The 25,021-nt window shown below is 42.3% G+C and overlaps 1 protein-coding gene across 2 annotated transcripts in view; it reads left to right on the top strand.

Annotated features, from left to right (window-relative positions):
- The window catches only part of rab3gap1 (RAB3 GTPase activating protein subunit 1), a 110,793-nt gene that overhangs the window by 81,871 nt on the left and 3,901 nt on the right, over positions 1–25,021 (top strand). The window contains exon 24 of one of the 2 annotated variants that reach the window (XM_053626484.1): positions 3,555–4,891. The exons of the other annotated variant lie outside the window; for it this stretch is intronic. Within the exon in view, the coding sequence (XP_053482459.1) occupies positions 3,555–3,800 (246 nt within the window). The 3' untranslated portion in view covers positions 3,801–4,891. Of the gene's footprint in view, positions 1–3,554; positions 4,892–25,021 lie in introns of those variants that run through there. 2 annotated transcript variants of the gene reach the window in all.

Raw genomic sequence — 25,021 nt, forward strand, 5'->3', positions numbered from 1 at the left:
TTCTTTCAGAATTGTGGAATTAATTATTATTCGTTTAAAATAAGGCATAAAAGGCAGAACGATCTGTATCGGTTATCGGTATCGGCCGATATCACTCCGAATAATCGGTTATCGTATCGGCTGAGAAATTTAGTATCGGTGCATCTCTACTGAGCTGTGAATTCAAGAAGCTCACTCTTGTGAGCCAGTAAAATAAGAGCTGGGGTGTTTTTTTTTTTTTGTGGGTAAACGTAAGCCGAAAGCAGACGAGGAAGTTTAAATTAAATTCAACTTAATGAGGTTTTAGGTCTTGTCGGCTTTTATTTCATATGCGGTCACTCCGTGAAGTTCTTCAAGCAGTCGCTGTTTTATTTTGAATTCAGATAGCGATATCGTGTGACTAATAGACAGTCCTTGCAGGATGCTATGGTCTGGGGGATATTTCAGTTAAAATGAATAAATACATTTGTAAGACCCAGGCCCGAGTGGTTAGATTGGTGGCCAGGCAAAAGAAAAACAAAGTTCTGACGCTCGAATTGTACAGAATCGCCATTTTACGAAGGACAAAGTGCGTGTTTCGTTACATGTATTAATTTCGATTGATACTCAGGTGAAATATCAATCTGGAGCGGTGTAGGGTTCCATCCTCAGCTCTGGTGACAAGCTACAGGACGATAATCTTTTCTACCGTGATCTGGTTGTGCTCACGGCTTACTCCTGGACGTCGTCCACGCTTCACAGCGGTTGCGTTTAGACAATTACGCGTGTAAGCTCTTCCGTCTTTACCGCTCCTACAAGCGTTGCGTTCGCAGGGCGTTCATACGACTCCGTGAAACGAAATACACCGAAAGATGTTCAGCGGAGAAAGGTCACGAGACTCCGAAGCCCGAGTGTTAATAGTCTGCAGTGCGTCTTAGTCAGAGTCCTGCAATCCCTTATCAATTATGCAAAAATCCCCAGAGCAAGCACGAAACACGCGTGAGCTTTGCGTCGGGTTCAGATTAGCCGAACGCATTAACGTTTCGCGATTCGATGACGTGATGGCTTTTAAACCTTATAAACAGAGGACGCGTCGATATCTCCGGAAGATCTGACAATAAACTTTCGAAGGAATTTCAAGAAGTGTCGATCCAATCCTCTGACCGGGTTTATTATTTACCCAGGCGAGTAAATAATCGCGTTACACTAAGACGGAATTGTGAAACTTTTTAATAGGGAAGTAGCCCAAGAGACGCAACTTAACCCAAAACTTAGCGTGGTTTAATGCACAATGCTGCAGGACTGTCGTTAATAAGCACTCTGTGTCACTAATACGCCTCGAGCGGTTCGAATTAGCGGTCATACTGGCAAGTTAACCGTTTATTAGATTAGAGGCGTTTATGGAAGATCCTATGGTGCAATAAAAGGAAAGGAATTTTTTTTAAAAAAAATAAATAAATAAATAAGTGTTGAATTTTGGGCTTGTAGTTTAAAGTGCAAGCTGGAATTTGAAATGAACGAAATATTTTGTGGCTTTTTGGTGACGCCATGATGCTCTTGGGCTCGAAACGTACACAGACACTCCGAATATCTGTTCAAATTTAGGATATTCTTCTCCTAGGTAAACAGGTTGAGAATATTCCAGCAGCGTTAAAATGCCCAGTGTGTTATTTAGCACGGGTGTGTTTTGAGAAACGCCAATAAAGTCATGGCTGGCTTTTCTTTCTTTAAGTAAGAACTCTCTGAAATCGAGTTTGTTTGCCCAAACTCTCTCTCTCTCTCTCTCTCTCTCTCTCTCTCTCTGTCTCAATCAGTCTATTTTTTCCCCTCTCTCTCTCTCTCTCTCTCTCTCGTTCTCTTTTTCCTCCCCGTCTGGAAGATGTATGTGTGAGTGTTAAATTATACCCTGTGTGTTGCCAAGCTGGAAATAGAAAGGCAATAATTATCCCAAGCATCCTCATGTAAATCATGCGAAATCAGGGGATTCAAATGAGGTGAGCTTTCTTGGAAAAGAAAGCGAGATAAACAGAGAAGGGGGGGAAGAGGGAAGAGAAAGAGAGGAACAAAAGGGAAGAGGTGGAAAAATGTCGGACGCCTTAAAACGCCGTGATTAAAATTTGACCACTGCGCCGCGGGGATGAGCCGACTGACTGACACGGAGCTAGCGCGCGCGTGTGTGTGTGTGTGTGTGTGCGCGCATGCATCTGCTTCGTGCATGTATGCAGAAGTTGGATACCGTGCTTGCTTTAGCTGCCACTAAAGAGAGCATGGCATGTGTAAAAAAAAAATAAATAAATAAAAATAATAAATTCTGAAATCTAGATACACACCGTGTCATGTATTCTCATTTGATTTTACCGAACGCAGTCATGTTTCTTGATGTGTAGGATAAAAATTCTATTTTGACTGTTGTGTTCATTGAGAAAGTGAAAAGCTGGCACCTTGACTTTATTTCTTTGTGATATTTTTGTGTGTGCATATGATTTTTTTGTTTGCTTGTTTGTTTATTTCTTTATTTATTTCTCTCTCCTAACACGGCTTGCCTCTCACCCTTTGCCAAGCTGGCTGATTCCAGTGATGAGGTAACCACAAGCAATATCCTCTCTCATCTGCCTCTTCCTCTTTCTTCCTGCTTGGTTTTCGGTTGTCTGTTTTGGCCCACCAACTTCTTTCTCTCTCCTTGCCAAGTGAAGGAGTGGGGGGGGGACGGAAAGAAGAAGAAGAAAAAAAAAAAAGAATGACACTGATTTATTGAAGTTATACAGATAATTAGTTATTAGTCCTGTAATGACCAAGCTGCAGAGGTGTAGGATGTCAGTGATCATTGCTCAGTGAGTCAGAGGAAAGTGTTGCGTGTTCGCAGTCGGCTTTTGAACCGTTTCCTTTCATTTCTCAACCTTTTATAAGCTCTGTCTCGCACTAATCAGTTATTTCTTTGCTCACCCGTCTATTCATCTCCTCACCGGTGCTGTCTAATAACAAGGGTTTTCTCATGGACGTGGAGGTCAGTGTCGTCAAAGGACTCATTTGCTTCCCCCACCCCCACCCCTTTAGTCCTGGCCTATTAGGACAAAAGTGCTGTTTGTCGTTTGACTCCTGGTCTTTCTGTCGCAGTTTGCGCGCGCTTGGCCTTTTCACGAGAAGTAGACGCCCGTCTTTCTCTCAGCAGCCTTTAGACGCTGCCTTTTCAGTGTTTCCTTACCAGCTCCCCCTCCTTCATTATCTTCTGACATCTTGTGGATGTGATAAGACACTTGCTAATTTGCAATCAGCCTGCTAATTAGTGAGATTTGTTCCACCAGTGGGGAAAAAAAAAAAAAAAAAATGATAAACTATGTGAATTTGCTAGTTTCGCCAGTTCTGAAAAAACTCTCAGGGCACACGAGATGGCTTGATTGATTTATTTATTTATTTATTTTCGCGAATGTTAGACTTCAAGCACGTTCAGCTCGTTAAAGTTTGTCTTGGAAGCATGATGTCAGGTTGAAGTTCTTTCTTTCAATTTCAAATCAGTCGCGACAATTCCAAACCTGTGGAAAGACTCGAGATCTGCAGTGCCGTTGCATAACTTGAACGATGTCTTTCGATCCACGCAGGCCGCCCTGTTGGCGCCGTTAGACGAAGAAGCGGGCCGAGTGGGTGGGCCCGACGATCGCAAGTCGGCAGGAGGAGGCGGAGTTCCAGATTTCCCACCCCCGGCTGGACGGGAGATCCTGCTGCGTACATGCGTGCCGCGGCCGGCGCCGTATTCCAAAGCCCTGCCCCAGCGCCTCTTCTGCGTCCTCCTGAGGGAAGACTTCCGGCTAGCTGGAGCGTTCTCATCCGACACCTCGTTCTTCTGAGGAGAACCGCTCGAGGAACCGAGGTGAAAACCAAGGACGCTGTGGATGTTTTTAAACGCGTACGTTTTTGTGTCGGGGGAGTGTTCAAGTTGCCTTGAAGAACTGAGGAAGAAACAAGGTTGCCATGGAGTTAAAACCCAATTAGGATCTTTATTGGTAGGGTGGCTTGTTTCTAGACCAGTTCTTTTGGGTAACTTCACCCTTGAATGCCATTATCACCTCTGTTAGATGTGAACAACCTGTTCATTTGGGTTGTCAGACACCTCAGTAATATCAGCCTGTCAGTTTCCCACATACTTGCAGCATTCCGTTCCTTAAATCATGCTTAAGGAAAAGAAATCTCAGCATTGATGTGGGGAAAATATTTCTTTATTATATCTACACTATATATATATATATATATATATATATATATATTTACACACCTTCTACATGGGCATGTCATGTGCAAACTGAAGTAAGAACAGTAAGGCATTGTACAGAAGAGCCAAAGTGAAGATCGGATCTGCGGATAATACAAGAAATAAAAATAAAAGTTGTACGTTTATGTATATCAGCGTTCACAGAAATATCATGGCTGTTTATGGAGTAACTAGAAGAATAAAATAATGTTTCTTTTCTGTAACCGTAGCCTTGTAAAGTGATTAAACAAATGACACCTCAGCAGATAACGAACTCGTATGTATGATGATGATATCACTGTTTTTCACAATGATTCTAGATGTTCATCTCGCTGTATGTGCCGTTTGTTTTATTGGACCAGTAACATGCCACAGTTTGTATGTTATGACAGTAAAAAGTCTCAGTTACCTAACAGTGTGTAACAGGTTTAAAGTGCAGGTTTAATTCTAGGTCGCATATAGTAGCCTTACAGATTTCCGACGGTTGCGTAGTAATTGTAATTGCTGTTAATTGTCAAATCGCACAGCGCGTTTGATCAGCTAATCTTGCGCCAAGTCTGTTTTACGAATGCGAGCGAAATTGGCCAAAGCGTGTAAATGTCACGTCAGCATTTCAATCTTAAATGTGAGACCTCCTTAATTTAACACTGTTGTCCTGGATGAAATAAAATATTTTAATGGCACAAATCAGCTTGTGTATGGCCTCAAGTAATGTGAAAGAATTACTGTCTCGTGTGGATATTATTTTCAAAGCTGTCTTCAGTCATCATAAATTTCTGTGTGCATTATGAATGTGTGTGTGTACATGTACAGGTGCTTCTCAAAAAAATGTGGATCTCGTGGAAAAGTTCATTTTTTCCCGTAATTGAATTCAAAAAGTGGAACTTTCATGTATTCTAGATTCATTATACATAAAGTGAAGTATTTCAAGCATTTTTTGTTCTAATCTTGATGATTACGGCTTACGGCTCATGCAACTCAAAAATCCAGTATCTCAGAATATTAGAATAAAGAATTTATAATACAGAAATGTCGACCTTCTGAAAAGTATGTTAATTTATGCACTCGATACTCCGTCGGGGCTTTAATCCTTATGCACGAATGCGACGTGGCATGGCGGCAATCAGCCTGAGGCACTGCTGAGGTGTTCTGGAAGCCCAGGTTGCTTTGATAGCGGCCTTCAGCTCGTCTGTATTGTTGGGTCTCGTGTCTCTCATAGAATCTCTATGGGGTTCAGGTCTGGCGAGTTGGCTGAACAATCAAGCACAGTAATGCTATGATCAACAAACCAGTTACCAGTTAATGATAATGTGTCTTTATTGGTCACATATACAGTAGAGCACAGTGAAATTGTTTTCTTGGCATACCCCAGCCTGTCAGGAGGTCAGAGCGCAGGGTCAGCCATGATACGGCGCCCCTGGAGCAGAGAGGGTTAAGGGCCTTGCTCAAGGGCCCAACAGTGGCAGCTTGGCAGTGCTGGGGCTTGAACCCCCGACCTTCCGATCAGTAACCCAGAGCCTTAACCGCTAAGCCACCACTGCCCCAAGTTGTGGCACTTGGACAGGTGCAAGTCCTGCTGGAAAAGGCCGCTGCTATTAGGGAATTCCATTGCCATGAAGGAGTGTACTTGGTCTGCAACAATGTTTAGGAAGGTGGTACGTGTCATAGTAACATCCACATGAATCCCAGGGCCCAAGGTTTCCCTGTAGAACATTGCCCAGATCATCACACATACCATGTCTATCACAGCCAGCATTAACTTTTTCAGCAATCTGTGCTACAGTAGCTCTTCCGTGGGATCGGACCAGACGGGCTAGCCTTTGTTCCACACGCGCATTCAGAACTGGTTTTCTTCCTCGTCCTTTACGTACCACGATTTGACCGGATTCCTTGAATCTTTTAATTATATTGTGCGCTGTAGAAGGTGAAATTCCCAAAATCCTACCGATTTGTCTTTGGGGAATGTTGATCTCAAGGTGTTGGATTATTCACCGACACATCCACATCTGTTGTCAGATTAGCGAGCCTCGACCCATCCTCGCTCTTAAAGGACTAGGCCTTTTTTGGAGGCTCCTTATATACTATGATTAGCCGATTACCTCACCTGTTTCACATCGCCTTCTCATTTCAACTCGTCACATCGCTATTAGTCCTAAATTACCCCATGTCGCAGCTTTTTTGGAACGTGTTTCATGCATCAATTTCCAAACAAACGTTTATCTGTAAAAAAATAAATAAATAAATAAATAAATACTATGCAGTTGATTAGGTAAAACATCAAATACCTTGTCTTTATTACCGTTTTCCATACTGTCCCAACTTTTTCGCAGTTGGGGTTGTAGAGCATTGTTCTGTGCCTGCTGTCCTGTTTTAGGAGATACTGTACTGCCTTGTGTTGTTTGCACACGTTTACACGTGCGCTTTAGGTAAAAATGTATAGGTCTTATTTAGTTCCATGTCGTCTCATGCGCTTAGTGTTAGTAGTTTTATGGTCTTGGAGGAACGTTGTTGCGTTTCACTGTGTACTGTACCGGCTGGATATGAGTGAAATGACCATAAAAGCCACCTGACATAGATATATAAATATACTTGTCATACAGACTTGGGGAAATGGCACATCATTGAATAGTTGGTGGGTTTGACTGCTTTTTGCTCCCAAAGCTGATATAAAATAATAAATAATTCTCCAAATGTCAAGAATAACGACTTCTTTCGACACCCTGTTCAGCTCATGCATTATGAGAAAAAGACACTCAGCACCTGAATCGGACACTCTGAAACTTTCTTTTTCAGCACTTCTCTGAAAGATTACTCTCTCTCTCTCTCTCTCTCTCTCTCTCTCTCTCCTGCCTCCTCATTTTCTTCTGTTACAATTGTGAACGCGAGACAGCTTGAGATATCATTGGCTTGGCACAATGAGATCAGTGCCGTGGGAGAGCGGTTCACAGCTTGAATCTGTGGCTGCTGGCTGGTCCCGTAGCGTTTCCCTAAACAGAGATATGGCTGCAAAACGCTTTAACACTCCGAGCGCCGCTTATCACTCACCCGCTCCTGTTGCCATGGCAGCGCTCAGCACTTCTCTCTCCACCCCTCCTCGGTTTCCAACCTTTTGACTTTTTTTTTTTTTCTTTTTTTTTTTTTTGTGTCTCCTTCCGATTTTATACTGGCACGCACACTCGTGAGAAGTTGCTAACAGAGAACGAAAAGGTGTGGGTGGCATTGCATACACACGCCCACTGGTGGCTCTGAGACGATGGACAGATTTTTCACAAGAGGCCTTGTTATTTTCAATTCCCTTTTTGTGTGCCGACTGCCGTCCAAAATCAAACACGCAAGCAATGTGGAGAGCAATATTGAGGAATCAAGAATGCAGCAATATAAAATAACAAGAAAAGGTTCGGAACTTTTTCTCTTTTTTTTTTTTTACTTTGTTCTAGTTTGAAAGCCTTCCTCCCCTCTTTAGTGCTGCTTCCAAGCCAAACAAGTTACTACAATAACTGGGTTTGCAAATAACTTGCAAAGTTTTGCTCCACTTTTTAAAGGGATGGCTCTTCAGACTGCTCTGCTTTTTCCCTCATCTTCTCCCCCCAACACACACAATGCCCCCATCCCCCCACCTACCCAAACCCCCCTCCCAACGCCAGATAGGCTTGTCATAAATCAAATCTGACTCAGTTCTGCTGAAATAAGTTCACGGAGGAAGACAGATGCAGGCCGGATAACGGCAGATTACACGCTTGCTAGCGCTTGTCGCTCCGTAGTGATTGAGCACTGCGGTAACTGTCAGCCTCACGGCTTTAACTCGGACAAATCTTTCCAACTCATTGCTCTGTGGTCAGAGTTACAGGTGGATTTTAGGCCGGAGATGGCACATTCGATTGACACAAGCTATGACTCCTTCCTTACTTTGGGCTTTAGGTCAAAAAAATAATAATAATGATGCCAATACCTGAGAGGAGGAGTGGGGGGGGAAGCCAAGCCTGGTGTCTGATGATACATTTTTGCTATGTAGTATGTAGTGCTTTCTACATTTAGCATTAGAGTAAACCCTGTTCTCTCCCCAATCTTGATTTGTCAGACAAGCTGTACCCATACACTAATTTAACTTGGTAATTCCATGAATAGACAGACGTCTATTTTTAAACCTTGATCTCACTCTGTGTGTACAGGCCTTGCAGACATTTTCCTGACAGTGTTCTGTAGGCGTATAGATCCACCTCCGTTACGTTACCAAATGACACAATTGGCTCATTATGGCCATAACACCAGCCTGGATTTTTACCTGAGCAACCTAAATGAGGCAAGTATTGGGTCAGCCTTGACCTCTGCTAATACAGGGCTAACTTTCAGTAAAGTTCTGTCGAGCTAAATGTAGCCGAGTGCTTGAAAAGAAGCATGACTCCCACGTGAAAGAAGATTGCACGAGGTCCTGGAACTGCCAGGCTTTCTGAAAGTACTCGATTTTTAAGCAAAGTTCTGGACATCCTAACTTGGAAGAGTGCCTCGTCTTTTAGGCAGCAGAGCTTATGACCTGTGTAGGGGTGGGTGGGGGGGTGGAAGAGAAAGCATCAGGCAAAGTAAACATTTTTTGCATGGGATAGTTTTCTTTCTTTCTGCACGGCAACAAATTGCGTAATTGTAGACCTAATTTGGCGATGGTGAATCTGCGCAAGGCCCATGCTGGTGGTTTTGACTCTTAAATGGCTTGGCTGCTGCCTAATGCTCTCTGTGAAAGGCAGACGCACAGATTACTGTCAGGATTAAATGATTCCTGAATGGAGCCAGATAGGACTGCGTGGGTGGTGCATGCTCCCTTTGGTTAGTGATGCTATGGATTTCGCAGCGCTACACCTCAGGGGCATTGTGCGAAGCAAGCTTTCACCATTATATAAGCAATGCATGGTGTGGGGGAGCGATTATACAACCAATCTCATCCAGGAAACGTGGACAAAAGGGTTGTGCTCGCTAAATGCAACACTCCATGTTGTGATTTTATTATTTCTTTAATTTTTTTTTTGCCCACTGATCTTTTAAGATGTTGAAAATTGATTCTCCTCAGCTTCAGGGAACAGTTAGAGCTGAATTAAGAGTACTGACGTTTTGATTAATTGACGGTTGAGCGCTAATGGGTTCTTGCTTGTCTTTTGGAATAAGTAGACAACGGCTTACGCGAAAGGGCAACGGCAGCTGGCTTTTTCCTTTTCGTTGTTTCTTTCTTTCTTTCTTTCTTTCTTTTTCCACAATCACCTGCCAATTTAATAGGAACAGCTGTAGCTCTGCTCATGTAGCAGTAGTGCAGTGCATATGAAGATACAGGTCAAGAGCGTCAGTTGATGTTCACATCAAACATGTTTGAATTTGATCTCCGTGACTGTAACTGTGGCGTGGTTGTTGGCACAAGATGCGCCGATTTGAGTATTTTAGAAATCTCCTGGGACACAGCGGAATGGTGCAAAAAAAAAAAAAAAAAAAAACATCCTGTAAGTCGCTGTTCTGTGGGCGGATTGGTTGAAGCTACGGTAACTCAAACGATCACTCTTTACAACCGTAATGAATAGAAAATTATCTCAGGACACGACTGACCTTAAGGCGGATGCGCAACGTCAGCGCAAAAGCACTTCGGCTACCGTGGGCGACACGCAAGAGTTTCTCAATCCGATTTCGATGAGCCTGTGCCCTCTGTATTTTTTTCACTGGTACTACGGTAAATCAACATCACCAACCATTCAATTATTACTAAAGATTAAGAGCTGAACTTCCCGTCCAGAGCTTGATGATTTCAACATAGACGCAGGATCGCCTGGTTTAGAAAAAGGCCTAGCTGACTGCTCATGAAAGCATAGTAAAGAACTGTGTCGTGCAAAGGTTTGCTTATGATCGCCATCCATATCATTACCAGTGAAGCGAAAGTGCTACCATGTCTGTAGAATACAGACCGCCACAGCGTGAGTGCTTGGAAATCCCAGAGTGGGTCATGCGGGTGTAAACGTTGACATTTCGAAGCGCAAGTCCAACCCAGTGGGCCAATTCACCTCTTTAGACATAGACGCCCCCGAGGGGGGAGGGGGCAAAATCGATCCTCATTCCAGAGCACAGCGCTGGTAATTGGTTGGCACTCTGCCGAAGAAGGGTTGAGGGACACCGCAGACCATAAAGTGACTGTGAGTGGGAGTGACGATCGCCCGAGTGCACAATAATGCACGCTTCTATCCGTCCCTCCCTCCCTGAACACGGACCTCGAACTTTCAAAGTCGGCAGGTTGGACTACCAGGAACCTTCGCTGCACGGTTCTTAGTCATGATCTGTACAAATAATATTTATTATGTAGCTGTCCCCTAAAGATATCAGGATGTCTTAGCCATTGATTTTTAGGAGCGTTTCTCCTGCAGGCTCTGCAGCAAAATGGCAAACAGTAGCACAGAAGGAGTCATAATCACTGCAAGGGGAGAAGGAGGGGAAAAATCAATCCGGGTTATACCGGACCCTAGGATCCTATTTCTTTCCAAACAGCTCCTGCCATTGGCTTATCCCATGCAATCTTGCTCTCTCTCTGTCTCTCACTCTATCTCTCTCGCTCTCACTCTTTAAAACTCTGTGTTCCTTTAAGGATCTTACAAATTTGCCTTGCTGTCACACCCTGAATACTACGCTTCGGCACTCTTCACTGGTTGTCTTGGTGTTGTCGCCAGTTTTCTTGAGGGAATATGTTCCACGCTGTTCCAAATCGTTTATCTTTTCCCAACACAAAGCAGCAGATCATTGGAGAAGAGAGAGGGCTGTGGTGATGTTTCTTTGCCCCATCTGCCTGTTTCTGTTTGCCAGCTTTCCAGCTCCGTGCTCTTTTTCCTACCCTTGTTCTTGTTGGGTATTGTAAATGTTTCAGCAGTAAAGCATTTTGTACCTTGCTCGAAATGTCAGGCATATCAGCCCTTTGATTCATGCGCCGCTTCTCTCTAACGTGTCGGCGGCAGTTTAATACCCTGGACCGCAGATGTATCTCGGTTGCTTTATTTGTCTTCATAACAGCGTCTTTACTTGGTTCCTGGGTATGTTTCATGTTTCAATTGGATGTCCTGTTTTCAGGATTTTGTCCCTGCCTGCATGTCTGATTCTTTTAGATCTTTGAGATCTTGGCTTTGGTTATCAAAATTTAACCTTGGACCTCCAGTGCGTCTGTCCATCCTGCTCCATAGTCACGAAGTGTTGGTCTTTCTTGCAGGTACTAGAGCACTGGTTCTCCGAGTGGGGTCCAGGAAGCACAGCCAGAGGGTTCATGGTTTGCATGGTTTATTTCATTAATATATGAAATTACAACCCACCGTTGATCATTTTTGCAAACTGTGGTGTTTTGCGAACTACGGTTAGCATGGATCTAAAGATACATCGCTGGTAATGGATATGATAATGTCTATTTGTGCAGCATTTATTCTGCTGTTCATGCTCATGTATCGTTGGCTTTATTGAAATTGACATTCTTTGGAGGGTGTTTTTTTTTTTTTTGGGTAAATGAGGGAGAACTAGAAGCTAATGTACACAACACAAAAAAAATATTCTTGCGTTTTCATTCACCTTTTGACATCAACATGGCTTTATTTGGCAAAATTTCTATTTTGGGATGTATTTTCTTTCCCCCACACATGCATATGAAACAATGAAGCTTCAGAGGTAAACAATAAATATGCTTATCGCTTCCATTTTTCATTTTCCTTCTACCCCCTGCAGCACCAAAGCTGCAACCCAGCTCTACATTACTCCCAAACTAAGTTTATATATATATATATATATATATTTATACTAAAAAGTTAGTATTGAATTGTTTGCAAAGCACCTTTTGTTCCAGCAGCTGCACTCAGCCTTTGCTTAGAGTAGACCCATTTTCCAGAGTACACTGGTGAGAGCCTATTGACCTGCTTTGTTGCTGAGAGTTCCAGCTTTGTCAGAAGCCCCTGCTGGCTCTTCTCATTGTTTCACTTGGACCACAATTCCCCCAGGAGAACGTCCACCTGCCATTTACCTCTTTACCACTTACACACTCTCTGAACCATTTAACCGTTGCATTTCCACCAATTTTACACTTACACACGAGACATCTGGTCATTTTTTTATTCCTCTTAGCCATTTGAGTGTGTGGCTTCTTGAAGGAAGAAAAACATTAACCTTATTGTTAACATTATTTAGTGAGTTTCTATACCATTTACTTTAAATGCAGTTGGAAGTAAAACTTTACAATTGCAATATTTGTGGAGCGGCCGTGGCTCAGGTGGTAGGGCGGATTGTACGCTAATCGTAGGGTTGCCGGTTCGATTCCCGACCCACGTGACTCCACGTACCGAAGTGTTCTTGGGTGAGACACTGAACCCTAAGTTGCTCCCGATGGCAAGTTAGCGCCTTGCATGGCAGCTCTGCTACCATTGGTGAATGAGAACCAGTGTAAAGCGTTTTGGAACCACTAAGGTTAAAAAAGCACTATATAAGTCTAGACCATTTACCAATATTTAATTTTCTTATTTTTTATTTTCCATAATTTGGTCTTGGCCAGTTCCCACCCACCAGTCCGGTCCCCTCTATTATACAACCGCTACCAACCAAGGAGGGTGAAGGTGAATACCTGCTTCCTCTGAGACACGTGAAGCCAGTTAACCTTCAGTGTGTCCGACTTCAGCTGCGGCGGTAACCGATCTGCGAGATTTGCCGCTTGCAGTCGGGGGAGGAGTTGAAAACGGAGCCGTCAAGTCGGACGTTTTAGATGACGAACTAGATTAGATGCGATATTTCTCAGCTGAACGGACGTCCGAATCTTACATGTAGCAACCAGAAACACTTTTCACTGAATAGGTTAAGTTAAAACAGTTCCTGTATGTACGAGAAGAAAGTTCAATCAGTTTTGTGTTGATAAAAATGACACAATATAACATTAAGATGACATGAAAAGGGTTTTTACTGTTATAAAAAAAAAAAAATACGGATTTGTGAGCCTGGACGAGGTTGAAAATGAACATGAAAAGCGTGCCATTGTCGTCGTCGCTGAGTATGGCCGATCGTGTTGTCATCAGAGCTCGTATAGCCGCTCTGGAGAAGCTGCGCTGACTGAGGGAGCCGGATGCTCTCGTAGCGCCATCGCAGTTCTTTGATGCCGTACATCGCAGTGACGTGGCGTCTGCGCCGTCTCAAGTCGGACAAAAATTTTACGCCACATGAAGTCAAACACCGCTCTTTTTCAACTGCTGCACAGGACATCACCACACACACAATACAGACCACGGTGCTATCTGCCCTCTTCTGCATACATGAGCTCCCAGACATTCACGATTGACTCATTACTATGATTGACAGGGGAGAGAGAGCATGGCCAATCTTGCTCCCAATTTTCATTAACTTCTCATAAATCTGACATCTAATTTTAGTGGATGTCATGAAGACAACTTCAGTGGCACGTTTCTTTGTTTTGTTTTGTTTTACTGACGTAATGATGCGGATCCAAATCCTCCAATGATTGATGATGTCGGTGATTCTTGGTTCTAGACCTACATCATGTTGGTACTGGAACCAAACCCATTTTGCAGCATAAGTTCCAGTTGTTTTGTTGTGGAGAAACCATTTCAGAACCAGTACCCTGTCAGTGGAAAAGGCTTGAGTGAGGCTCAAATGGATACAGTACGATATTACCTTATAATCGTAATCAACCGATTATGCTACGGTGTGTTGAATTTGAATGTTGACGCTGATTGGTCAGAAGGCGTTGATTAATTTTCTATAACGGTAGTGCCGGATGCACCGTCGATAATAATGCACTCGTTTTAGTATGTTATTGCTTCTGTAGTAACGTACACAGCATAAATCAGTCCATACAGGATTCCGTGGAATTTTCTCGCGATTGTTGCAGCCAAACGTTTGGCTTTTTTTCAAAAATTTGCGAAGCAACATGCGACGTTTTCCGTGCTTTTGGTTTTTTGGAAAACTACTTCAAGTGAGGAAATTGCAATCGCATGAAATTGTTTCGCACGGCCTTTCGCGGTGAGGTTTGTTGGTAAATGAGACCTTTTAGCTGTACACATGTTCGACGCACGTACATCGACGATGGCTTTGACCGAATCCGTCGCCGTGGTGACTTCACACGAGGCTTCTTGGCCCACATCTGCGGAGAATCTACTGTGATTTAGAAAACATTGCAAGCTCTTCTGAATATTGCAGAGTTTTCTCGATTCTGCGTCAATTTCTGCGATCGCAAAATCCTGGACGGACTGATGAATGGAGTTTAAAATGGTTGGTGATCCGGTGAAGTTTTCTGGAGATGTTTATATACTATGTTTTTGGAAGGAGTCTCCAGTGTCGATACTTTCACAGGTTAAGCTGTAATTAAGTTTTCCAGCATCAGGATGGAAGATGGTGTTTAGTGTCTTCAAAAGAAAGAAACATAGAGAAAGGCTGGTGAGGAAATGACTGTTATAACGTATGTAATAACTAACTTGTTTCATGAACGTTCCACAAGGTTAATTGTAGCTGTAAACTGATTATATATACATATATATATATTTTTTAAAATAACGATCTCATTCTTTAATTAATAATTAAATTGTCATTTCTGGCAAATTCCTGTTGTATAAGATTAATGCAACACTTCAGGACATGCACGTATTGGAAAATAATAATCCTCGACGTGGTAATAGCTCTGCACGTCTCATTGGGCCGGATCACACCACCCCAGTGTTGATTATTTTCCTATAACCGCCACGTTGTGTTTTATTTCGAGTCTAATCAGACCCGGATGTGATCTTTTGTGACACTAGAGGCTTTGAAGAGCAAACAGAATACGGTTGAGGTTAGTCCCTCCCACCCCCTATAGTATATTATAGTTTTAATATTGAACTGTCCGTCGAGAGATGAGAATTGTTTGTCAAATACCTTTTATATTGAAGATCATTTGAGACTGGTTATTGCAGTGTAGCTACTCATATGTCTGAAGAACATATTGAGAGAGGCATTATTTGTGTTATTATTCAGAGCCAGTGTCTTTCGAGATAAAGTTCATTTCACGGTAACCTCCGTGATCTCCTGATTGTGCGCTAGTCTCTTTAGAATGGCAGGCCTGGAAAGTGTGCTGGTCTTGCTTTGTCGTTCTATTAATTCTTTTGGAACTTGTCTGTCAGTTCTTGATGTGAGGATGCACTTTGAGGTATGCAGATTGTGGTCCCCCCCCCCCTCTCTCTTAGTGGTTCTAAGACATTAACTTTCACTACATCAAACAGGGACTGTCTTGAAGGTGACTATTTGTGGCTAACGTGACATCTTTACTCTTGCGTTGATAGTTGTTTTGAAGACGCCTCATTTCTGTTGCCTTCTTTCTGTCTAACTTCGAAACTATGTCCTATCAGTTTGATAAATTGTTACCTCAGCGGATAAAAGGACTGGATCAGTTGGGTTGGCATTTCATGGATCTTTGCTTCAATATGTTCTGTGAGAGCTATCAAAAAGTCTTCACAGCTATTGCAGAGACGTGCACCTTTTTAAAGCTTCCCAATGACATTACTGATATGCACCATTTGTGCGTGTGAGGGCGGGGGGAGCATTACGGGCAGGGAAATGTTTGGTTAGGCGGGGGGATAGCAGCTAAAAAAGAAGTGCATCAAAGCAGATGACCGTGTGACTGCTGGGATCGTTTTTCCAGAGCAACCTCATGAAAGGGAGAAACTCGCTCTACAAAGAGCGTGAATCATTTTTGGACTGCTGGAAGGATAAAGAGAAATACATGAAAGGACCGAATTGCCTTTACTTTGGTATGGGGTACACCTTGCTGGGTTCAGGGGAAAGGAGTGGGTATGACATGGATAAAGTGCAAATTGAATTGGGAAACGATTGTCATCAAAAAGACAGCCTGAGTCACAGTCTTTCTCAGGCCTTGCTCTAGGGGTTGGTTCCTCAATGGGAATCTCGCTTACTTGTCGTAATTATCTTGTTAGCTCTCCTTTACGACATGAGTAACCTTACTGTATTTTTGTAGGTGTTCAAGATACTGTAGGTTTCCAGATGCAGTGCCAAATAACATAAAATAATAAGTATATGCAGTAGATCGTGTATGTGCTAATCTCATGCGCGATGTAAAGTTTCATTTCAGTGGTTGCGTTTGAACTCCCTGTTGTTGGAATTAAAACTGAGCGCCAGTTCTGTGGGTGAAAGATCCACACTTCCAGAGTGGTTCAAGCTGACAGGAAGCCTACGGTACTACAATAAACCACGCTTTCACACCCGTGGTGAGTAGACAAGCTTCTCAGTACACACATCACGTCAATTCCTGAGGTGGACGGGCTACAACAGAAGACGACCACATCAGGTTCCACTCCTGTCAGACAAGAATAAACATCCGAGGCTACAGTCGGCACAGACTTACCCAAACGGGAAAGTTAAAGATTGGAAAAACATATTGAACACTGGTGAGCGTATACGCATGCATATTATATTGGTACGAATTTCAGCCGAAATGTCTTTTTCTGCACGTCTTCCATCTAGAACTTTCAGCTGCCGAGCTCATGATTGCACCATATTGAGATCCTTTTACTTAGCTAGCCATCACAAGGCTTTTTCTGCACAGTCAAATAACACAATTAACCTGCTCGCCCTATTCGCAGGCTGACATTTCACTGTTTAAATGTCTTCTCCGAGTTGTCCCTGTGTGCTCAGCTGATTGGTGGATTAAATTAAAGAAAAGCTGAAATCCAAGATATTAGTCTCTCATTGTTAATATTCACTATATTTAAAAATGGAGATTCATATAGTGGGCCTATCATGAAAAGAAGAGCTACGGTCATTTGCTGGGTAATTTGTCAGAGCACTGCTCCGTGCGAGAGATGAAAAAAGAAGAAGAAGAAGAAGAAGTAAAAAAAACACTCGATGCTCAAAACGTGCAAAACCTTTTTCCCACAATCATTTTTTTTCCCCATTTAATTGTTTGAGATCATTGAGCGTTGTGTTAGGTGTTTCCTTGTGGGTCACCATCTTTTATTATTTTTTGATTTACCGGTTTAATACCTGTATAATCTCCATCCAAAAGTATTGGAACAGCAAGGCTAGTTCTGTCGTTTTCATTATACATCGAAGACATCTGGGTTTGAGATCAAAAGATGAATGAGGCGATAGACCGGATCAAAATTTCAGCCTTCATTTCCTCATCTAACATCTAGACGTGTTAAACAACTTGGAACATGGCGCCTTTTGTTTGAACCCTTCCATTTTTTTCAAGTGGTTAAAAATATTGCAACATGTGACCGACAGGTGTTTTTTTTTTTTTTTTTTTGCCCTGTTAAATTGATTAAATAATTAAAAGCTCTGAATACCTACTGTCGGTTTGAGCTCTGGGTTTCACCCGTGAAGACTGCATTTGTTGTTCAAAAGGATAAACCAATATGTCTATGGGAGAAAAGCAAGTCATGCTGAAGCTGGCTGAGAAAAGAGCCATTGCACAAACATCGGGCATAGCTTATAAAAAAATTTTGGAATATCTTTAGAAAGAAAGAACTCTTGACATCCCACATGACAGTCTAACCATTTTTGAGAGTTTGGTCGAGAATTTGTATTCCCCATTTCCATCTTGGAAACTGCAATACACATACTGTATACTTTCAATTCCCTTCTAATCCCTCCAGTATATATTTGCTAGAGACAGAAAGATTTATGGAATGTTTATATATATATACAGGGTGTATTCCCGCTTCAAGCCCAGTACTCAGTACTAACCATACCAGGATAAAGTGGTTACTTGTGATGGTGTAATGATTTGGAGTTTAGTCAAAACAGGCTTTTTCAAAATACCAATTAAAATGCGTTTCCACCTACAGGGGATCAATAAAATAACAGAAGCATGTAACGATATATTAATACCGAGGACGTAAAATAAAAGCTCACACTGCTGATGATCCTTTTCCCTATCAGTATCACCATTTTAGTACTTTTTTACCATCAAAATGTGAGCCAAAATATTGGTGTTTATATTTAATTCCACAACCTGTTTTGCACATTTCTAAATTGTGCTGGAAAACCCTGATGTGTATTTTGATTGGTTTGTCTTATTGTGAAAATGTCCAACTTTAACACCGTTATGGTATTTGCCAGGTGGTAGAGCTCAGGTGGTAGAGCGGGTTGTCCACTAATCGTAGGGTTGGCGGTTCGATTCCCGGCCCACGTGACTCCACATACCGAAGTGTCCTTGGGTGAGACACTGAACCCCAAGTTGCTCCCGATGGCAAGTTAGCGCCTTGCATGGCAGCTCTGCTACCATTGGTGCGTGCGTGTGTGTGAATGGGTGAATGAGACGCAGTGTAAAGCGCTTTGGATAAAAGCGCTATATAAGTGCGCCATTTAATTAGGGAATAAAACACAAGAGCCATGTTGTTACAGGAAGATGATCTACGTCAGGTTGGTGTGAACATGTCCTGAAGCGTTTTATTCCTCTTATACCGCAAAAGTTTGCAGACAATTACCGTTTTAATTTTATTAATGAATGACGCGTCATGCTTTATGTTGTGAAACATTTACTTCCTGGTTTCTCTTGCATTATTACAGTTGCATTATAACAGCTATTCCTTCACCAGCCTCGCTTTTATTTTCACACTCTATTAAAGTTTCTTTAAAAAAAAAAAAAAAAAAAAACTCTATTGAATTTGTGTCAAAAATGAATTAAGACCAAAAAAACTAAAACTCCTCCCACTTGTCATCATAGCAAGAAACTGGGAAGTCTTCTGTCCTGAAGATTCTCCCGTGGCAGAAAACTGACCGCTACAAAGCGCTGACACTGGAGACTCCTTACAGAAAGCTTCACCACATCAACAATGATGTATTTTTCCTTGTTAAACAGCAATGGTTTTTTTTTTTTTTTTTTTTTTTTAAGTAATGCATTTTTTTTTATTATTATTACTAGACTTTTTGGGCTGTTGCTATAGAAACTTCACGTTGATATCATTTGAATTACAGCCAGAAATGCTCTCGGAGCTACTGTTATGGAAAATGAATCTTAGTCTCAATCATCTTCTGACCGCGCTGAGATCCACGCATTATTGAAGACATTGTTTAATTCACTTTTTAATAGCATGCTATTTATGTGGTCGGTAAGCCACGTTCTCGAGTGTTGTCACTGTTGCCTAGTGGAATACTCACTCATGTAAAGAACCTTGTTTGCAAAGTTGCATCCTCCACCTACAAGTACGCAAGCAACCTTCTCCCACAGAAAGCATGGTGAAACCATAGTGCTCTCTCTCTCTGCTCTTGAATCCCATCCACTGTTTCCTCAATCCATCCTCCCACCATTCCGTCCTTTTTCTGCTTAGCCCAGGAGGATTACGCCATTCTTCAGAGGACTATATCATAGTGAGTAGGCAGCTGAGAGCAACAGCGAGCCCCTTAATGACACACTAACACCCACACATGAGCAAACCCAATTTTACTCTGACAAAAATAACAGCCATTCTACGTTCCATTGCATATAAATTGCTGGTCGATACTGTCCACTGCTTCGCTGACCCTCGTGCTTCGATTTTTTCCCCCTGCTCTTCTCCCTACAGCTGAAGTCATTTGAAGGAGATTAAGTGAGCCTTTTTGAATACTGTCAGGCCTACCAGATCGATAGAAATGACAACTGGTGAAACGAACGAGTAAGCCACACACTGATACCTCCTCGTTGGTCTTTTTTTTTTTTTTTTAACCAAAAAAAGAGCCCTGGTAATGCTCGATTCCATTGCTCTCTCGTAATCCCATTAAGAATGTGAATGGCTCTCCTTTGAAAAGATCCGATGCCAGAGGAGAGGAAGGGGAACATGTCGAATGCCTATTGGATTAGCATAATCCGACGGCGTATCTTCTGCTCCTCTTTTGGTGGGTGCGTCGTCGGAGGGCAACGCTCCATGTCTTGTGGTGTAGCTGATAAGGGCACTATCTCGGATTGGGTGATTTGTCTTTATTCAGTGCCATCAGTGCTGTTTTTCTCTCTAAAAAATTTTTTTTTAATTTTGACATCTCACAAGCAGGCCAGTTTCATCTGAATCATCGCATTTGTCCAATGCGGATTTCTGCCCAAAGGCAGCTTAAACAACTTTCATTGTGTAGATTTTGACAATAAACTATTAAAGAATCTTGGAGACACCTCCTGAAATAAATCCAAGTGCGTACATGTTGGTGGTAAATTAGCCCGACATGTGATTTTTACTTCGCCATTCTTGTGCGTCTAATGCGTTTAATAAAATCCTGTGTTTTTCCATTCTCTACCAAGAAGTTCAGGAGAAAGTTGAAGCCACTCAAGAACCTGAAATCTTGCCCGTTCCTTATGAGAGAGAAAGAAGGTGAAAATAGACAAAAACAGAAAGGACAAGAATGTGCTGTGACGCCTAGCTTTTTCTGGCACCTTTTTTTTTTATTATTTTTTATTTTAGAGACAGATATTGTCAGTGTCTCGGCTGCTATAGAAACTTTTGGGCGTGGGAGATGCATGGCATCAGCAGAACGAAGCGCGCTGGCTGTCACGGCAGACATGAGCTGAGCTGTGCCAAACGAAGGCACTGCTGTTCATTAACGCGCTGTTCAGAAGCTCTGAGCCATGGCAGATCATGCCTTCATGTCTCCCCATATGTCCGTCTCTTCTGGTCATTAAGTCTAACCTCTGTGTCAGGAATGTCCATAGGCAGCAGTGACTTTGCTCTGCTGCGTACCTGCTGTGAAACATGAGGACACGTCTGACACAGTGGGAATATAATGAAATTTCTCAAGGGAAAAGGGGAAAGAAAAAAAAAAAAAAGAAAAAAAAGAAAAAAAAACGAAGACTTGGGTCACATAAAGGTAGCACCTCGGAGTTTCTGTTCCTCAACGTTGCCGATTAGTCTGTCGATACTGACTATTAACATGTCATCGTTGAGCTCCGTTTTGGACATTCTTTTCCTTGCTGAGTAAAAAAAAAAAAACATTTTTAATAAATAATCATTTCCAACCTTTTTTAAAAAAAAAAAAAAAAAGTTACGTAGATAGATAATTATATTTCTTCCTTACTTGCGTTGTCTTGTTTTCTGTGAATCACAAGTATCGTAGTTTAAATAAGCTTTTCAACAGCACAGTTGGCACACTGAATACAACTAAGGCGCAGTATTTCTCTATTAGACCAAGTTAAATTAGATCGCCTGGACGTTATCAGCATTTGGTACAGATAATGAAAGGTTTGTAATTTGAACATTAAGTTGTCCTAAGTCGTGTTTTTGTGTGTGTGTGTGTGTGTGTGTGTTCTGTGATGCAAATCGCCACGTTTTTCCTCTCAAACGGCGGTTTGCATACGTTTAGCGGGAAATTTTGGTAAAATGATTTAACCCCGATGTCTAAAACTGTTCGTGTTTTTGCACTGAAAAGTGACTGTCTGACGTGTATAGCGTAGTGGAGAGAAATTGGAGGCACTGCATGGTACCAGAGCAGTTTCATGAAAATTTTATGAAAGACCGAGCACCAAAGTGGATACCAAATATAATGAGTCTTTATTAGTCACGTACATTACAGCACAGTGAAATTCTTCTTCTTTTTTTTTTTTTTTTTCTTTCGCATATCCCAGCATGTTAGGAGGTTGGGGTCAGAGCACAGGGTCAGCCATGATACAGTGCACCTGGGGCAGAGAGGGTTAAGGGCCTTGCTTAAGGGCCCAACAACGGCAGCTTGGCAGTGCTGGGGCTTGAACCCCTGACCTTCCTATCAGTAACCCAGAGCCTTAACCGCCAAGCCCCAATAAGTCTACCGGATATTTTGTATTGTTCCCGTTGAGATGCGAGGTACTGTGTGGTAAGTAGTCCCTTTCATTTAGCGCAAGCGTTCGATCTGAGAAGCGCAAACATATCCGTGCGCCATTTGAGATGCTTTCAGAATGAGGTTGTGCGCTTGGTGATGCAGCTACATGACCTCATGAGTACAAAGGATAAGAACTAATGAGGAGGTGTATTGGATAGTCATAGCTTTTCTTATGAGGTCTTAATCCTAGTGACTTTTCTGAGAGATCAGGGTACAGGTGTGTTGTATACCTGCTGTGTCATTCTCCCATCGCAGGACGTCTTTAATGAGACCACTGTACAACCCTGGTGGTGTATAGTTACATCGTATAGGAGTGTCAGTTTCCTGCTGCGTTTTTCTTTTTACACCACACCACAATGCAAAAGAAACTTTTTTTTTTTTTTCTTTTTTCTTTTTTCAGCCACCAAGATATTACAACTCAGTTGTACATGTTGAGTGTTCTTGAGGTAAACTAACAAGTTCCTCGTTAAGATGTTCTTGTCTAATTAAATACTGACACAGCAGGTGCTTTTCTTGGTTTAGTCTTGCATTACTTTATTGTGTCAAATGTTTTGTTTGTTAAAAAAAAAAAAAAAAAAACATGATATTGATGCAAGGAAAGAATACAGCTGAGTTATTAAAAAGCAGGAGCTCATTAGCAGGCGGATTGTGCATGTGGAACATCTGAGGCACTCTGACATTCAGGTCAGGTATCTGGCATTTTGCCTCAGCTGTGAACTTGAATCAGGATTTTGTGGGGTTTTTTTTTTTTTTTTCCAAGATGCACAGTGGGAAACGTTACTTTTTTTTCATTGCCGATCACAGAGATGAATGAACGTTCTCCCTATGCAAAGCGTGTTCACCTCTGCTCCGGCTGAATACGTACTAAATGGAGCTGTAGCCACACCCTGTCCTGAATATCAATGAGACAAAAGAGTTTGCCGTTGATTTTTTTCTGAGCCACAGAAGGTGGGTCACAGGTGGGTCAGCAAAGTATTAGCTGCTTTAGATTGCTTGTGGAACACTGAAATCAAGAAAAAAGAAAAGGTGCTTGCACTTCCTGAGGCTTCCCAGGAGGTGAATCAGCGGTTAATAGACACATGGAGTGTTTATGTGTTGTTTTGGGTAGGATCAAGGATCGAAGTGGTGGGGTTACAGCTAGGCCGGAAAATATCAAACACTGTATGTGCAGGGTCGGGGGTTCGATTCCCGCTGCTGCCCTCTGTGTGTGCGGAGTTTGCATGTTCTCCCCGTGCTGCGGGGGTTTCCTCCGGGTACTCCGGTTTCCTCCCCCAGTCCAAAGACATGCATGGTTGGCTGAATAGCATGTCCAAAGTGTCCGTAGTGTATGAATGGGTGTGTGGATGTGTCTGTGATTGTGCCCTGTGATGGACTGGCACCCTGTCCGGGTTATACCCCACCTTGTGCCCCATGCTCCCTGGGATAGGCTTCAGGTTCCCCGCGATCCTGAAGGATAAGCGGTATAGAAGATGGATGGATGGATGGATGGATGGATGTACATCTATCGATCAGACATGTATTGTATTGATTCAAAGTTGTAGAAATTTGCCTTGAGGAATATCTCGCTTTCCTACAAAAGCTCATTAGTTCACTAAAGGTGTAACGATGCACAAAATCCAAATTGAATACGATACGGTGGTGTCCCCATGCGATACGTTTTCGACACGACAAAAATAAGCATTGCTCGAGTATGCGTCGTAGATTTCCATTTTCAGTACAATAATTGAAACGTCGTGATGACAGCGTTTACGTCATCCGTTCAGACTCTTAGCAGCATCTAACGAAACAAAAGCTGTGCGTCAGAATGCAAGCAAATGAATCACGGCTAATTGTACAGCGTGCTTAGGAGACGCGACTATTGTTTTATTCTGGTTTTACTATTGTATTAGGCTTTTCTGTTTCAAGATAAACAGGAAGTTACTTTTTCAGAGGATAGAGGGTGAGGGATTTAAGTTTAAATGTTTATTACCTCACACAATATTAGCATTATTTAGCGAAGAATAGTTTAATCAGTCCGTATATGTTCTTAATATCCATATTCCGTAATTATCTTTGGATCTCGTGTTTAAATTAGAGCTGCAAGACCAGGTGGTGATTGTTTTTTTTTTTTCCCGCCTTAATTGTCAGCTGTCCAGTTTGGTGGACTCTGTGCCTATGATAGTGTCAAATTCTTGTTCTTGGCTGATTCTTGTCTTCTGCTGATGTGGACTTCTGCTGTTGTATCTCATCCACCTCAAGGTGTGATGTTTTGTGCATGCTGAGGTGCTTTTCTGCTCATCAACCAGGCGTTTCCACCCACAGGACCGTCGCTCACTCGATGTTTTTCGTTTTGTTTTTTTTTCGCACCAATCTGTGTAAACTCTAGTCGCCATTGTGTGTGATAATCCCAGGACATCGGCAGTTTATAAAATACTCAAACCAGAAATGCCACGGTACTCTGGCACCAACATCCATGCCACGGTTAAAGTCAACGAGATCACACTTTTTCTTCATCCTGATATTTGATGTGAAGATTAACTGAAGCTCTTGATCTATATCTGCATGATTTTATGCATTGTGCTGCTGCCACATGATTGGCAGATGGTACAGATGTTCCTAATAAAGTGGATGGTGAAAATTGTATGACCGTGTGGGAAATTCAGAACACCTCAGCCAGTCAAGTTGTCCTTTTTTTTTTTTTTTTTTTGTCCAGTCTGCTCCTAAGCTATCTCTCTCTCTTTCCCTCTCTATCTATCTATCTATCTATCAATCTATCTATCTCGCGCTCTCTGAACCTTGCACTGGCTATAGTAGCCCGCAGATTAACCCTGTATTTTTCTGTAGAAAATATCCTTCGGGTTCTTTGTAAACCCGATCGGGAAGTAGACATGGTAATTTACAAGAGTCGAGGCTGAGCAGTCAGGCCATTAGTAGCCATTAAGACCCGTCTGCTGAATGCTTGTCGGCTTCCTCGGTGAGCGCGGAGGCGAGTGAAAATAGAAGGTATGTCAAAAAACGTTCCACTTTTCTTCCCCCCACTAT

Source organism: Ictalurus furcatus, chromosome 6 (genome assembly GCF_023375685.1).
Source record: "Ictalurus furcatus strain D&B chromosome 6, Billie_1.0, whole genome shotgun sequence".
In the NCBI taxonomy this organism is placed as follows: domain Eukaryota; kingdom Metazoa; phylum Chordata; class Actinopteri; order Siluriformes; family Ictaluridae; genus Ictalurus; species Ictalurus furcatus.